General features: G+C 45.1%; 1 protein-coding gene across 1 annotated transcript in view; it reads right to left on the minus strand.

Moving 5' to 3' along the window:
* Nucleotides 1-7,919: 7,919 nt before the first annotated feature.
* Nucleotides 7,920-17,837, minus strand: part of mmp23bb (matrix metallopeptidase 23bb) — a 41,193-nt gene continuing 31,275 nt past the window's right edge. The window contains exon 8 of the mRNA XM_060922868.1: nucleotides 7,920-8,301. Coding sequence (XP_060778851.1) covers nucleotides 8,106-8,301 — 196 coding nt within the window. The 3' untranslated portion in view covers nucleotides 7,920-8,105. The remainder of the gene's footprint in view (nucleotides 8,302-17,837) is intronic.

Consider the following 17,837-nt stretch of genomic DNA (forward strand, 5'->3'; position numbering starts at 1 on the left):
TGCATTTCTCCTGGATTTTATTACATTTTTTGGGGTTTTATATTTCACTTACTCCAGAGCTCCTTCATCAGCCAATATCTCTTTAGTGTCTGAAGTTTGCTTCTTCATTTTGAACTGAAGCCACAATGCAATGCTTGTTACACACCTCAAACTGTCGAGTTGTTTAGTATACAGTGTGTGGTTTCTGACACTAACATCTATAAAAACAGACAAAAAAAGACATTTCAGAGTTGAAAACGAAAAATCACTTTTCTCCATAGCACATAATTTGGAGCCATTCCATGCAAGAATTGAACTCTGTTAGGAGGTGTGGCCCAAAGTTTAAGCAACCTGACTTATTCTCTTTATTTATTTACTCATTAGTTAAATTAGCCACAGCTCCTGTACAAAATTAACTTCATACACTAAACATTTTTGCAGCTATATTTGTTGCAAGGGAAAAGCTATATGTATTTCGTTTAAATTTTTTTTTAAAAAGGTCCTTTTATGGCCTGACTGTGATAGCAAAAATGTCTGAGCACAGTGTTGCAATACGGCACAGATCTTGGAATTTTGGAAAGGATTTGTCTCATAATTGTTTACATTAGCCTGAGTGAGTGTGTGTGATGTATTTAAACAGACAGCGGGAATGCAGGAGGAATGGAACAAAGCCCCATGCACAATGACTATACCAACATGAATATAATCAGTTGAATCCTTTTTCCTCAGAGTTTTATCTGTGACTAATTCTTATGTGATATCTGCAGAGAGATGAACACACTGACACTGGCTTTTACTCATCTGTCTTTATATGAGTGGAACATTTATAGCTTATACTAGTAATGGCGGGGCGGCACGGTGGTGTAGTGGTTAGCGCTGTCGCCTCACAGCAAGAAGGTCCGGGTTCGAGCCCCGTGGCCGGCGAGGGCCTTTCTGTGTGGAGTTTGCATGTTCTCCCCGTGTCCGCGTGGGTTTCCTCCGGGTGCTCCGGTTTCCCCCACAGTCCAAAGACATGCAGGTTAGGTTAACTGGTGACTCGAAATTGACCGTAGGTGTGAGTGTGAATGGTTGTCTGTGTCTACGTATGTGTCAGCCCTGTGATGGCCTGGCGACTTGTCCAGGGTGTACCCCGCCTTTCGCCCGTAGTCAGCTGGGATAGGCTCCAGCTTGCCTGTGACCCTGTAGAACAGGATAAAGCGGCTAGAGATAATGAGATGAGACTAGTAATGGCACTAATTTTAGATTTAGGGATTGTTATTACAGTGCTTGGTATTAAATGATGTTTTGCTAATTAGTGTTCAATTGTTTAGCACCATGAGTTGTAAATAGAGACCCAAGAGGAATTTTTTTACTTAAACTCCGATCATTCAAATTGCTGTTGTGCAGAGTTTAGATATTTACAAAGGACAAAAGAAACCAATGCACCAGATTGTCTTTGAGTCTTGTGTACAAAATTTCTAAGAAATTAAACTGATTTTTAAAGGTACTAAAGGCTAAGGCAAGTCAGTTGTTTTAGAATGGTCATGAAACAGAATAAAAATCTAATCCTTAACAAATATAGACAGTCAGGTCCATAAATATTTGGACTTTTGGCAAACTGATTCTTATTTTATCCGTCTTCCACAGTGTATCCATCCATCCATTTTCTAAATTGTTTTCTGTCAGGGTCACAGGGAAGCTGGAGCCAATCCCAGCTGCCTTCGGGTGAGAGGCAGGGTACACCCTGAGCAGGTAAATACTGTAGGGATTACACTTGTTATATGTGGTCCCCCTATTTAAGGGACCAAATGTAATTGAATAACAATCATAAATTAAAATGGCATTTTTAATAACTGGTTGCAAATCCTTTGCAGTCAATATCTGCCTGAAGTCTGGAATCTATAGACATCACCAGACACTGGGTTTCTTGCCTGATGATGCTCTGCCAAGCCTTTAATACAGGTGTTTTCAGCTCTGCTTGGTCTTGGGGCATTTTGCCTTTAGCAAGTGAAATATATGCTCAGTTGGATTCAGGTCAGGTGATTAACTCAGCCATTTCAGATTACTGCACATCTATGCCTTAAAAAGTCTGAGTCTGCTTTCGAAGTATGCTTCAAGTCGTTGTCCATCTGTATGGTGAAGTGCAGTCCAATGAGTTTTGAAACATTTGGCTGAATCTGAACAGATAATATAGCCATATACACTTCAATATTCATCCTGTCAACAGTTATATCACTAATAAATACATACATGCCCACGCCCTAAGATGAGCTTTAATGTTTCAGATCATGACAAGCTCATTCCCTTCTCCATAATCTTCTCTTCCCATCATTCTGGTACAAGTTGATCTTATTCTCATCTGTCCACAGGATGTTCAAGAACTGTACTTTTTTTCTTTTTTTTCAAAGATATTTTCAGTGAACATCTTATCTAATTTGGTCTTCCTGTTTTTGAGGCTTACCAACAATTTACATCTTGTGGTAAACTCTCTGCATTTATTCTGGTGAAGTTTTCTCTTGATTGTTGACTGACACAGATACACCTACATCCTGGACGGTCATCCACCAGAGTTGTTTTCTGTGGTCTTCCAGGCCTTTTGGTGTTCTTGAGCTCACACTAGTGTGGTTTCTTTTTTAAATAATGTACCAAATAGTGTACTTCGCCACACCAATTTTTTTTCTGTCTCTCTTGATTGTTCAGCCTAATGAAGGCTTGCTTCACTGGCAGTGAAGCACTTTATCTTGAAAGCTAACAGGAATAGATTCTACACACAAATGCTACACTTGAAATCAACTCTAGAACAGCTTAGCAGCCAATTGTCCAATTATGTTTGGTCCCGGGGGGCATATAAAAAGTGCTGTAATTTCTACAATGTTCTTCTGATTTAAATGCCATTAAATTAAAGCTGAAAGTATTTGAGCTCATATTCATTATGTACTCCTATATACTGTGATAGACAACTAAAATAACAATAACTTTAACATCCAACTACGGATCTGACTGTGTATATAGTGTACAATCACTAACTGTAACCTTTTTTTTTTATTATTCATATACATTTATTAACCACTTTATACAATTTGGAGTGACCGATCCACCTGCATGTTGCATCTGCATGCTTTTGGGCAGGGGAAGGAAACTCATGGGTAGAACATGTGAACATACTGTGACGCTCTGCTTATTGGTGGTAGCTCCGCCTACCTGGTTAACCTATCTCCCTGTCCAACTAGGTGATCTAGCGCAGGTGCGCGTCTATAATTGGACAGGGTATAAAAAGACCAGTGATCCATTCTGGCGGGGCCTCCCCTTCCTCCTTTGGCCGATTCTGCGTTAGTTTGAACACCCCTAGACATTCTTTGCAACACATACACACAACTGATCTTGCATACACGTTACTTTATTCTTTATTTAATAAACTCTAAACGTTATCTAATATCTAATAAATTCTAAACGTTTTTCCGTCTGCGTGTGGTTTCCTTTTATGTTACATTGCCCTTGAGCCAGGTGATCGTAACATAATTGGGGGCTCGTCCGGGAGATGTTTTTAAATCCGCGGGATGTACTTATCTTTTTAGATGAAGTACATTTTTAATTGGAAGCCGTGCGCAGATTTTTGTTTTGATTCGGTGTGTTTTTTGTTCGCCCAGAAGAGGGGAGGACACTTTTGGGCCGCTATTTTTGTTGTGGTGGAAGTCAGAGCAGGTTGCAGGTGTCTCTGTGCACTGGAGTAATTAGGGCGGGTTTAGATCCGCCAGAGCTAACGTGAACCCCTGCCGCAGGTAAGCACACTTAACGCGGATTGTTATTTTACCTTTCTTATTTTGTTCTTCTGGTGTGTCGAACGCGGGGGGACTGTTTCAGTTCAATCGTATGAGGGCACACGAAGACTAGGTTAAAATAAGTAGGGCCTCTTTCTCTGTCCTGTAGGTAGATGCGGGGCAGCTCAAGTGTGTTTTGTTTCTCCTGTTGCATGCTGAGATTACCTGCACCGCGCGTTTGGACTCCACAAATTTTAATTGGTGTTTTTTTTGTGATAATAGCTATTGGTAATTGTATTTTGGTAACTGATATTGTACTTCGTCCTGGTAAAGTCGGATTTGTTATTTTGTAAAGTTTGATTTTGTTATATAAATTAGACCTCCTGAAGGGTTACTATCAGGTACCTTTAACACCTAGGGCTCAGGAGATCTCAGCTTTTGTGACACCATCTGGCCTATATTCATATAATGTCATGAGTTTTGGTCTTAGGAATGCACCATCTGCCTTCCAAAGACTCATGAATTGTGTTATTGTAGGTCTAGATGGTTGCGGTGTGTACCTGGATGATTGTATCGTGGCAGCTGACACTTGGGAACAGCATATCAGTCAGATTTGTGCCTTGTTCACTCGCTTGGTTGAAGCAAATCTAACTGTAAATTTGGCAAAATGTGAGTTTGCAAGGGCAACAGTTGTATATCTGGGGAAGGTTGTGGGGCAGGGGCAGGTGAGACCTGTGAGAGAAAAAGTGTTGGCCATCGATAAATTTCCTCCTCCTGGTACCAAAAAGGAGTTGAGGTGGTTCTTGGGAATGGTAGGTTATTATAGGGGGTTTTGTTCTAATTTTTCTACTGTTGTGTCTCCCCTTACTGACCTACTGAAGGACAAAGTCCCTTTTACCTGGTCTCCTTCCTGTCAAGAGGCTTTTGAGCAGGTGAAGATGTTGCTGAGCACCGCACCTGTGTTGGCTGCCCCGAGGCTGGACAAGCCTTTTCAATTGCAGGTGGATGCCAGCAATGTTGGTGCAGGGGCTGTACTCTTGCAGGAGGATGACCAGGGTGTGGGTAGGCCCGTCAGTTACTTTTCGCGAAAATTTAATAAACACCAACTTTTGTATTCGACAATTGAGAAGGAGGCCCTGGCACTGGTGTGGGCTCTGCAATACTTTTGCCGCTTTTCCACTACCAACGCGGCTGAGTTGGGCTGAGCCGTGCCGTGCTGAGTCGAGCTGAGCGGGGCTGTTGGAGTTGCATTTCGACTACAACCGCGCTGAACCGTGCTGGCTGGAAGTAGGTGGACACATTGGGTGGAGTTAGCGAAAGTGGGTGGACGTCACGTGATGTCGTTAGGCGGCGCAAATAGTGACATCAGTGATCTTTTAAGCGGTAGTCTCACGACCCGGATAGTAAACAATAAACATGGAGGACATGGAGTCGTTAGTGTTGCTGGTCTTGGTGCTGTGGCTTGTTGTCACCGACAACGCCAACAGATACTGGCAAGAGCGTATAGATGAGGCGAGGCGCATAAGGCTTCAGAAATTCTCGTAATTCGTAATTCTTCTTCTTCCGGGTTTACAGTGTTTACAGATCCCAGCGTGCTCGCGGGGCGTGTGTGGGCGTGTGAGGACACTCCTCCTCACCAATCAGTGCACAGGGGAGTGTCTCCTCACGCCCCTAGCCCCACTCGGCTCGGTTTGGCTCGCTTCAGCCCCACTCCAAAACCGTGCGAGTTTTGGGTGCTAAGTAAGGCTGAAGCAAGCTGAGTTGTGCTACTCTAAGGTAGTCGAAACGCGAGCCATGTCGGGCTGAAGCGAGCTGAAAAAGGGTAGTGGAAAAGGGCCATTTGATGTTTATGTTGGGGGTGGGCCACATTCAGTGGTAGTATATTCGGACCACAACCCACTAACCTTTTTACACTCTTTGCAGAGCCCAAACCATGGATGAGATGGGCCCTGTTTTTGCAGCCTTATCTGGTTATCCGACACATCCGGGGTGTGGATAATGTAGTGGCAGATGCTTTGTCGCGCACCCCGGGTGGTGAGTTGTAGTCATGTGCTGACCGTCTCACACGCTTCTGCTTTTTCCCGTGCTCTGTTGTTCTTAAATTGCTTCCCAGGCGCCGGTGTTGCTGAAGTTCAGGACACTGGGGGTGGTTGCAGAGGGAGATGGTGTACGTGGGTATGGCTATATATTTGAGGATGCATTTGTTATTGTATGGCTGTATTATTGTTGGAAAATGGTGTACATTTTGTTGTGGAATATAGTGTTTGTTTTGTAAGGCCCATTTGTATCTATTATTTTGTGTTTAGCTTGTTTTTTTGGTGTAATTGTGTAGAGTCCCATTAGTGGGCCTCTGTTTTAAGGGGGAGGGTGTGACACTCTGCTTATTGTTGGTAGCTCCACCTACCTGGTTAACCTATCTCCCTGTCCAGGTGATCTAGCGCAGGTGCGCGTCTATAATTGGACAGGGTATAAAAAGACCAGTGATCCATTCTGGCGGGGCCTCCCCTTCCTCCTTTGGCCGATTCTGTGTTAGTTTGAACACCCCTAGACATTCTTTGCAACACATACACACAACTGATCTTGCATACACGTTACTTTATTCTTTATTTAATAAATATTCTAAACGTTTTTCCGTCTGCGTGTGGTTTCCTTTTATGCTACATTGCCCTTGAGCCAGGTGATCGTAACAATACCTTACAGTAACATGATCAAACCCCAAACCCTGGAGCTGTTAGGCAGTAATACTACCTGCTGCTCTGCCATGTTGATCCAAACTGTGTATACGACGAAACAGGCTAAAAGCTACAGTAATTATACACCTACAAAGTGGCCTATATGGCAACCTGGTGTATCATTCTAGTTGTCACTTATCCTGAGCCTATTCACACATGAGGCAATTTAGCATCACCAAACCACCTACTGGCATGTTTTTGGGAGGTTGGAGGAAACCAGAGAACCCAGAGGAAACGATGTGAAACAACACACAAGCAGTAACCTAAACTCAGGATTGAACTGGTGACTGTGGAGCTGTGAGGTTGCAATGCTATTAATATATTCACATACATGTTTATGATGATCATTTAATTACAAGTGAAAAATAAACAAAATAAAGCTGCTTCATCGCTCCCCCACAGTAGAAGACTGAACCTGTTTAAATATATATTTAATTCAAAAAATGAAAATGTGTTAACTGTGTGTGAATGTTGTTTATACACTCACTGGCCACTTTATCAGGTACACCCATACACCTGCTGTGTTATGCAGTTGTCTAATCAGCCAATCCCTTGACAGCAGCGCAATGCATAAAATCATACAGATACAAATCAAGAGCTTCAGTCAATGCTCACGTCAAACATCAGAATGGGAAAACTGTGATCTCTGTGACTTTCACTGTGGCAGATGAACTGGTTTGAGTATTTCAGAAACTGCTGATCTCCTGGGGTTTTCACACACAACAGTCTCTCGAGTTTACACAGAATGGGGCAAAAAACAGTGAGTAAGCGACAGTTCTGTGTTTGGAAACGTCTTGTTGATAAGAGAGGTCAGAGGAAAATAGCCAGATTGGTTTAAGCTGCCAAGAAGGATATAGCAAGTCATAACTCTTTACAACCGTAGTGAGCAGAAAAGCATCTCAGCATGCAACAGCAGAAGACTACAATGGGTTCCACTCCTGCCAGCCAAGAACAGGAACCTTAGAATCAAAAAGAATTCCCATTAAAGTGGCCAGTGAGTGTAGACTATATAGATAAAACCTGATTCAGCACTACCATCCATCACTGTATTTTCTTTTCTGTCTTGTTCTTTTTTTTTCTGTTTTACAGCATGGTTTGTGAAGTGTAAACGTTCCTACCTCACTGATTTTTTTTCTACTTTTTTTCTCAATGAGAAGAGCCATCTTCAGTATGTTGTTTACTGCATATTTTGGAATAAATCTAAAAAAGAAATATGTGAAATAAAGGGGAAAAAAATCAGGCTGCACCTAGCACAAATGCAATAGAGTAGTCTGAGACATTGTACTGAATTGTTTTGTGTGATGTCTCATTACAAATATAAAGAATTTCTACAATTGCTATACCATAATCCTGTCTTAGGTCACTAACCTTGATGTAATGAGCTTGATAGGATAAAAGTTCTTCTGTAAAATTTCTGTTCAGCAAAGAAACATAGTAATAAATCAATAATATGCATACTTATAAAAAAAAAGCCCTAAATGCTTATGTTTCTACTGTACAGCCCTTGTGTTTCAGCTTGAGTCATCTGAAGCATTTCTGAATGAACCTGGTCCATGATATCCTTCACTGAGAGACTCTGAATGTGAGGTAAGGAGTCGCTTTGAGTGATTAAGAGTGAAGGAGGTAGTGTAAGTGCTTCTCCGTTACTCCACCGCCATCAACTGTTGTTCGAGGGACGTTCCGGTTTCAGCCTGATGGCCCACGAGTTAGCTGAAATGACACTGCCACGCCGGTGGATCTGGCAGGTGTACGTTCCCTCATTGAATTCGTTAGCCACGATGCGCAGATTGCGATCTTTGATGGCAATGTAGCCAGGGATAGAGGTCAGCAGCTGTTCTCCATCCTTATACCACCTGAAGAGTGGAAGACCACATTGATATCCAAGTCGTTCTACACTAGACAATGCTGCTGTAAAAGGATCAGTCACATTCAGTTTAGCAATGATGTCTCATTGATCCAGGCCATCACTTTATATTTTATAGCAAAAACAGGTACAACAGGTTTATTTTAACTTCTCAATACAGTTTATTCATTCTGCCTCAAAACTATGAAAAATGACCCTCATTTAAAAATGTACTGATTTATCAATATGCATGATTTGCAAATTGAAAACAGTTCAATTTTAATACCATTGCAGCCATCCCCACCATTCCCTTACCCTCACTACTAGAGTTATGCTAAACTACAGGGTTTATTTAAACTAAAAAAAAAAAAAAAGACAAGAGGCCAGACTAGGGCCTCTTGTTTTTTTTTTTTTTTCCCCCGTTTCCGTTTCTGGTTGAGAGTACGTCGTGCGCATTCTGGCTGCCGCTTCTCACCAGAACTTTTTTTTAATTTTATTTTTTATTTTCTTCCTTTTTCAGCTTTCATTTTATTTGTTGTTTTTTTGTGTTTGTGTAGTTTGATGTTTGTTTGAGTGTTTTGTCTGCTGGTTGTGGTGTAGCTCCGGACCCAGTTTGGGGCGTCGGTTCCCTCCAGGCCTTGGTTCGCCGTAGGTGATGCCTGCGCTCCCGGCTGTGGACTGCAGTGAGCTCCCTGCTCATTTTACATCGTGGTTGTCCAGCGCTCTGCGCTTTGACGCTTGGCGTGATGTTCCGAGCGATGTTGCTCGGTGGCGTCGCGGCGGCTGTGCAGGCGGTCTCGGACACACCAGCGCTCTGCGTGGCGGAGCGTCTCTGCTCGCTTTGTGGATCCACGGCGTGGTGTTTGAGCGATATGGCTGACGGCGTCACGGCGGCTGTGCTGGAGATGTGGGACTCGTTTTCATGCGCCTTTTGGTGGGACTGTGGCTGCTACACCACGGGAATTACATCTTGACCCCTACTTGGTGGACTTTTTACTTTTATTTTTTATTATTATTTTTTTTTCTTTGTCTATAATTGTAAAGCGTCCTTGGGTTTTTTGAAAGGCGCTATATAAATTTAACTTATTATTATTATTATTATTATTATAACCCCAATTCCAAAAAAGTTGGGATGCTGTGTAAACTGTAAATAAATACAGAATGTGAAGATTTACAAATCATGAAAACCATATATTTCACTGAAAATAGTACAAAGACAACATATCAAATGTTGAAACTGAGAAATTTTATTTTATTTTTTAAAATATATGCTCATTTGAATTTGATGTCAGCGACATGTTTCAACAAAGTTGGGACAGGGGCATGTTTACCACTGTGTTGCATGACCTCTACTTTTAACAACACTGTAAACGTTTGGGAACTGAGGGGATCAATTGCTGTAGTTTTGAAAGAGAACTGTTGTCCCATTATTGCCTGATATACAATTTCAGTTGCTCAAGAGTTCGGGGTTTCCTTTGTCGTATTTTGCGATTCACAATGCGCCAAATGTTTTAAATGGGAGACAACTCTGGCACCTCAGCCAAATCCTGGGCATTAAATGGCAGGATAGGGTACCTGACGTTGAGGTGCTAAGGAGAGCTGAATCAGTCAGTGTTGAGGCACTCATCACTGCTTCCCAACTTCGCTGGATTGACCACATCTGCAGGATGGGGTACTTGAGACTGCCTAAAGAAGTACTGCATTGTGAACTTAGCCGAGGTTGGCATATGCAGGGCAGGCAAAAGCTCCGATATAAGGATGTGATTAAACGTCACATGAAAAATACGGGAATGAGCATCCCCACGTGGGAAGGAGATGTAGCTAACTGCATAAAGTGGCGACCCCTCCTGAGAGAATCAATGTCATCGAGCTGAAAAGACAGAAAAAGTATGAGAGCACACATGAAAGAAGATACTCGACTATGGATCAAACAAGTTTTGTTTGTCCACACTGCGTCTGCCACTGCCGCTCTCAAGCGGGCCTTGTGGCCCAAATGTGGGCCTGCCAATACTAACCTGACAGCACAGTCAACATCGTATCGGTGGACAGCCGAAGAAGAAATGGGAGACAGATCTGGACTGCAGGCAAGCCAGTTTAGCACCTGGACTCTTTTCAGTTTACGGAGCCATGCAGTTTTAATATGTACAGAAAGCAGTTTGGCATTGTCTCACTGAAAGAAGGAAGGCCTTCCCTGAAAAAGGTTTTGTTTGGATGGCAGCATATTGCTCTGAAACATGTATATATCATTCAGCATTAATGATGCCTTCCCAGATGTACAAGTTACCCATGTCATGTGCACTAATGCCCCCTCATACCATCACAGATGCTGGCTTTTGAACTGTGCACTGACAACAAGGCAGATGGTCCCTCTCCTCTTTAGCCTGGAGGATGTGGTGTTCATGATTTCTCAAAAGAATTTCTACTTTTGATTCATCAGACCTCGGGACAATTTTCCACTTCACCTCAGTCCATAGTAAAAGAGCTCAGGCCCAGAGAAGGTGGCGGTGTTTCTGCATATTGTTTATATATGGCTTTAACTTGCATTTGTGGATGCAGTAATGAACTGGTTTTCACAGACGATGGTTTTCTGAAGTGTTTCTGAGCCCATACAGTGATTTCCACTACAGACACGTATCTGCTTTTAATGCAGTGTCACCTGAGGGCCTGAAGATCACAGGCATCCAATGTCAGTTTTCAGCCTGTATAGTAAGCTTCACAGCAGAGAGGTTTGGCATCAAGGAACAACGGAAAATAGGGACAACTCCAAGACCCAATCCAAACCATCGGGAACAGATGATCACCCAACTCAGACAAGAGCTGAGGAAGCTGAGGAGCCAGTACAGGAAGGCAAGTGAGGAAGACAGGGCTGCCCTAGCAGAGCTCAGAGATGTAGTCAGAGGGAGACTAACAGACGTGGAGAAACCCGGGTGCAGAAAGTAAAAACCCTGCCACATTTTTGCTCCAGCCAATTCAATGAACCAGCTGATCCTAATTACCACATCCCCTAAGCCAGGTTGATGAGCTAATTGGTGAAATCACCTGTGTTGAGAGCACAGGCAGAAGGAAAACTTAAGCAGGACTTTTACTTTGTCAATCCAGTTTTTCCACCTCTAGAGACTAACCACCCTTCGGCGCGCAGAGTGGCACCGGAGGAGAGGCAGACAGAAAGCCTGCAAGTGCAGTGCCTTCATTTCGAATCCATTTGGATTCACCAAGAGGTTGCTAGGGCAGAAGTGCAGTGGTCACCTTTCCTGTCTGGAGGAGGTGGTCAACCTTTTTCTGAGCAACAACTACAGTGACAGGATGAGGGAGCAAGATCTCGGTCACTGTGACACCCTGATTTCCCCACCCCAACCCAGCTCCCCATTCAACATCAAGGAGCCCACACTGAAAGAGCCGGAGGAAGTCATCAAGTCAGCCAGAGCATCCTCAGCCCCAGGTCCAAGCGGAGTCCCATATAAGGTCTTCAAACAGTGCCCAAGGCTACGGAAGCGTCTCTGGAAGATCCTCAAGGCAATCTGGAGGAAGGAGAAGGTGCTACATCAGTGGAAGTATGCAGAGGGCATGTGGATTCCTAAAGAGGAGAATGCAAGTAACATCGAGCAATTCAGGTCAATCTCACTCCTCAGCGTGGAATGCAAGATCTTTTTCAAGATTGTTTCCAATCATCTCACTGATTATCTCCTGAGGAACAACTACCTAGACACGTCAGTTCAGAAGGGAGGTGTCCCTAGCATTCCTGGATGCATGGAGCACACTGGTGTGGTAACCCAACTCATCAGAGAAGCCCGGGAGAACAAGGGTGGCCGGCTGTGCTTTGGCTGGACCTTGCTAATGCATATGGTTCCATCCCGCACAAGCTAATGCAACTGTCCCTGATGAAGTACCATGTCCCAGAGAAAATTCAGAACCTCATCCTTGACTATTATAACAACTTTAGTCTGAGGGTGTCCTCTGGATATATTTTTTTACCATATTAACATGCCATTGTGTGTCATGCCTGATGTAAAGACTCTTGTCTCTGCGAGCCTACCACACAGATTTAATACTTGTCATTTTTAGGGCATACCTAACAACATGTTTTCTTTCTCTCTCCCCCCCCCCCCCCCCCCAATCTGTCCCTCTGAGTTACATGTTGATCCTGGGATTGAGATGCTGGCCTCTTCTGCCCCTCGGACCTGCTTGATCCATCCTGGTGCCCTGTGTCTGGTCGGAGTTTTATCGCCCCACTCCTGTGAAGGACGGCCCCATGAGGACAGTTGAGGGTTATACCTGTTAAAACTGTTAATATTATAGTCAGGCTGTCTGTTGTTGCCCAAATGAGGATGGGTTCCCTTTTGAGTCTGGTTCCTCTCGAGGTTTCTTCCTCATGTCGTCTGAGGGAGTTTTTCCTTGCCACCGTCGCCACAGGCTTGCTCATTGGGGATAGATTAGGGATAAAATTAGCTCATGTTTTAAGTCGTTCAAATTCTGTAAAGCTGCTTTGCGACAATGTTTATTGTTAAAAGCGCTGTACAAATAAACTTGATTGATTGATTGATTGATTGATTGGGTCACAAACATCAGCATGGCATCGTCTGGAGAAGGGCATCATTACGGGCTGCACCATCTCTGTGTCCTTGTTTGCACTAGGCATGACGATGCTCGTAAAGTCTGCAGAAGTGGAGTGCAGAGGCCCCTTGTCTAGATCAGGCACCAGACAACCACCAATCAGAGCATACAGGGATGACCTGACAGTCACCATAGCATCAGTGCCCGGTTGTAGGTGGATCCTACAAGGTCTTGAAAGGCTCATTACATGGGCAAGAATGAGTTTCAAGCCGGCAAAATCCAGGTTGCTAGTCCTTAGGAAAGACAAGATAATTGACCAGTTTTGCTTCTGTCTGGGAGACACCAGAATTCCATCTGTATCAGAGAAGCCAGTTAAGAGCTTAGGTAAGCTCTTTACCAGCAACCTGAAGGACAAAGCAGCATGCCAGGCAGCCAGCGATGACCTCAGCTCGTGGCTTTCCACCGTGGACAGGTCAGGACGCCCAGGTAAATTCAAGGCCTGGATATACCAACATGGAATCCTGCCCCGACTCCTCTGGCCATTGCTAATCTATGAAGTCCCTATTACCACCGTGGAGAGCTTCGAAAGGAAGACCAATGTGTTTTTTTTTCCTCCGTGCTCTCACGGAAGGCGGTCGCATCTCTGCTCTCCTCTCCTTTTTTTCCCTGCTTGTGCTCATTGTTTCGTCTCGTCTGCCTATACTTTTTTTTTTGAGAGACTCTCTCCGCATTGAATTTCTAAACTAAAAAAGCATGGATTTGATAAACTGGTCTCCTAACGAAATTGACACAGCTTCTGGGTTCGGGGGAACCCACCTGTCCTGCCGGAATGTCTGTGGAGGACATTGAAGATATCTACCTATTCGGAACCATGATTACAGGACTTTTGCTGATTGGATTAGGCATTGCCCTGGTATATCGAGGAAATCAGACAACGGTGACAGCTGTTCAAAGCCCCACAAAGCTGCCCGATATGATTGGAGTGGTGGGCAAAGCTGTTGGCACTCGGACTGTGGACATTCAGAACTTTAACCACAATATGGTTGTTATCTCGGAGCAGCTTTCAGCTTTGCAAGGAATACGTATTTCGGAGACCAAATGGAATTGAATTGAACAGAATAGACGAAATGGACAGATATGGACGAGTGGTGTGGACATGTAAAGACTGCGTCTGTTCGAAAGACCAAACAAACAAACAATCTCTATCTTATCGACATTCGGCTCCCTGAACAGCACTGGCCTTGATCAAGGCTGTTGCTGGGGAACATTTCCCCCAGAAGGTCACTGCTGGGAGACACTCTCGCATTTTTCGCATTCCTTCCCCAATTTTCCGCGGTCGCCGTTTTTCACCCCCAGTGTGACAAGCGGGTGCGTGACCAGCACCACTTGCATGGCTGCAGGAGCGGACGGCTGCTTGCTTGCGCTGGGTTACCTCTACCTCCTCCCCTCCCCTCCTACCCCCTTCCCCCCCACCCTGATTGCCCCCTCCTTCCCCCCTTTCCCCCCTCAAGTCCCATGTTTTAAAGTGTACTTGTGTTATTGTGTGCTTATGTGCAGAGGTTTTTAAATGCTCCCACACTGTACTCCTGATAGGAGCATAGTGGGGGGGTGTTCTTTTTTCCTCAACTTTTCCTCATGTTACTACTGTGTTTCTTTTTCTTTTATCCCTGTCTTCCTGTCCTGTTCCCCCTCTGTAAGGACAGGTTGATGGTCAATTTCACTGGTAACAGTGACAATAAAGGATTCATTCATTCATTCATTCATTCATTCATTCATAAACCACTTCCTGCGCAGGTGGCTGGGCCTGCCACGGAGTCTCTAGCCCTTTATGGGTGTGGCACCAAGCTGCAGCTTCCATTCAGCAGTGTGATGGAGTTCCAGGTCTCCAGAACCAGAATAGTCCTGCTCTACCGAGACTCTGCTGACACCAAGGTCGTGTCTGCAGGCATAGAGGTCAGGACCGGAAGGAAGTGGCACGCCAAGGAGGCAGTTAACCGAGCTGAGGCAAGACTATGGCACAACATCCTGTTGGGCGCTGTGGCGACCGGGCGTGCTGGGTTTGGGTTCATCCCATCACCCTGCTACAGCAAAGCTAAGGGAAAGGAGAGGCGGAAGCTTATTCAGGAAGAGGTGCGGGCAGAATTGGAGGAAGTTCATTTCAGCAGAATGGTGGGCATGGGCAAGCAGGGGGCGTGGACAAAGTGGGACCATACCGCGGGCCAGAAAATCACATGGACTGAACTGTGGAGAGCAGAGCCTCAACAATTTAGGTTCCTAGTCCAGTCAATGTATGACGTCCTCCCAAGTCCAACAAATCTGTTCACCTGGGGCTTGGCAGACTCACCTGCTTGCCAGTTGTGCCAAAAGAGGGGATCACTGGAGCACATACTCAGCTGCTGCTCGAAGGCCTTGGGAGAAGGGCGGTACAGGTGGTGCCACAACCAGGTCCTGCGGGCAGTAGCAGACGCCATTTACACCAACGTCAGCTCCAGCAAGTGGCAGCACCCAACCAAGCGCCCCATCTCTTTTGTGCAGGCTGGAGAGAAGCCACAACCCCAACCAAAGTCCCAGGGTGGGCTGCTCTCAACAGCGAGGGATTGGAACATTCTGGTCGACCTAGGAAGGCAGCTGAAGTTCCCAGACACAATCACAGCCACCACTCTCAGGCCCGACATGCCCTTACAGAAAAAACACATGAATTTCCCATGTATTTCACATGTGATCACATGTTACCACATGTGGTAACATGTGGAATACATGGTATCAGATTTTGTAACATGTGTTACCATGTAGAGCACATGTGGAAAACATGTCACCACATGTGTAAAACATTCCCACATGTGAGTCACATAAAATTGGGCCAAAACCACCTTTCCCATGTGCAAAACACATTTTCCACATATTTTACATGTGAGAAATCACATGTTAAAGTCACATGTGCAAAAGTCACATGTGATCACATGTGAAAAATCACATGTGAAGTTCATGTGGTTTTTCTGTAAGGGTGGTCCTGGTGTCTGAGACTACTAAGCAAGTGGTGATGCTGGAACTCAGTCCCCTGGGAAAACAGAATGGAGGAGGCCCAGGAGAGGAAAAGAGCTAAGTACGCATCCCTGGTGGCAGAGAGCCAAAGACAGGGGTGGAAGGCCAGATGCGAGCCTATCAAAGTGGGTTGCAGGGGCTTCGCAGGGCGGTCCCTGCACAGGGTCCTGGGACTCTTGGGAATCGGTGGACAGCAACGACAGAGAGCCATCAAAAACATCTTGGAAACCATGGAGAAGGCTTCATAATGGCTCTGGATTAAGAGGGGTGAAGTTTGGCTAACTCAGCTACCTGGACATAAGTCGGGGCCTGATCACCCCCGGCTGGGTCGTCCAGGAGAGGGTGTATGATAAGACCCGAAACATCCGATGACCCCGGGTTCATCACTGATGATGTGTCCAGGTTACACCACGAGGTGTATGCATAGGACTACCACAGATGATGTGACTTTTCTCTCCGTGCTTCCACGGAAGGCAGTCGCATTTTCTCTGGTCTCCCTCCTTTTTTTCCCTGCTTGTGCTTCTTTGTCTCATCTTGTCTGGTGTACTTTTTGAGGAGACTCTCCCCGCATTACTTTCTAAACTAAAAAAAGCATGGAATTGATAAACTGGTCTCCTAATTAAATTGACACAGTTTTCTCTATGAGAAGCCTGGGTTCGGGGGAACCCGCCTGTCCTGCCGGAACGTTTGCGGCTGGTTACACGATGGACGCGTGGGAGCGGTGGCGGGTCGTGTGCCTGGCGATTCTTTCTGTGGAGGACATTGAAGATATCTACCTATTCAGAACCATGATTACAGGACTTTGGCTGATTGGATTAGGCATTGCCCTGGCATATCGAGGAAATCAGACAACGGTGACAGCTGTTCAAAGCCACACAAAGCTGCCCGATATGATTGAAGCGGTGGGCAAAGCTGTCGGCACTCAGACTGTGGCTATTCAGAACTTGAACCACAATATGGTTGTTATCTTGGAGAAGCTTTCAGCTTTGCAAGGAATAAGTATTTCGGAGACCAATTTGAGCAGAATGGACAGATATGGACGAGCGGTGTGGACGTGCAAAGACTGCGTCTGGAAAGACCAAACAATTTCTATCTTATCGACATTCGGCTCCCTGAGACAGCACCAGCCTCAGTTAAGGCCGTTGCTGAGACAACAAGGTCACTGCTGGAAGACGCTCTCTCATTCCTTGCATTCCTTGTCCAACTTTCCGCGATCGCCGTTTTCAATCCCCAGTGTGACAAGCGGGTGCGTGACCAGCGTCCTCATGGCTGCAGGAGCGGATGGCTGCCTGCTTGCGCTGGGTTACCTCTACCTCCTCCCCTCACCCCCACCCCTGATTGCCCCCTCCTTTCCCCCCCACAAGTCCCATGTTTTAAAGTGTACTTGTGTTATTGTGTGCTTATGTGCGGAGGTTTTTTAAATGTTCCCACACTGTACTCCTGACAGGAGCATAGTGGGGGGGGTGTTCTTTTTTTTCCTCATCTCTCCTCATGTTACTACGGTGTTTCTTTTTCTTTTATCCCTGTCTTCCTGTCCTTTTCCGCTCTGTAAGGACAGGTTGATGGTCAATTTCACTGGTACAGTGATAATAAAGGGTTCATTCATTCATCCCCAAATTCTTTGCAATTTTACATTGAGGAATTTCACATTCTTAAATTGTTGCACTGTTTGCAGACGCAGTCTTTCATAAAGCAGTAAACCCCTCCCCATCTTTACTTCTGAGAGATTCCGCCTCTCTGGGATGCTCTTGTTATACCCAATCATGTTGCTCATCTCATCTCTCATCTCATTATCTCTAGCCGCTTTATCCTATTCTACAGGGTCGCAGGCAAGCTGGAGCCTATCCCAGCTGACCACGGGCGAAAGGCGGGGTACATCCTGGACAAGTCGCCAGGTCATCACAGGGCTGACACATAGACACAGACAACCATTCACATTCACACCTACAGTCA

The sequence above is a fragment of the Neoarius graeffei genome, chromosome 6, assembly GCF_027579695.1.
Source record: "Neoarius graeffei isolate fNeoGra1 chromosome 6, fNeoGra1.pri, whole genome shotgun sequence".
NCBI classification, from domain to species: Eukaryota; Metazoa; Chordata; class Actinopteri; order Siluriformes; family Ariidae; genus Neoarius; species Neoarius graeffei.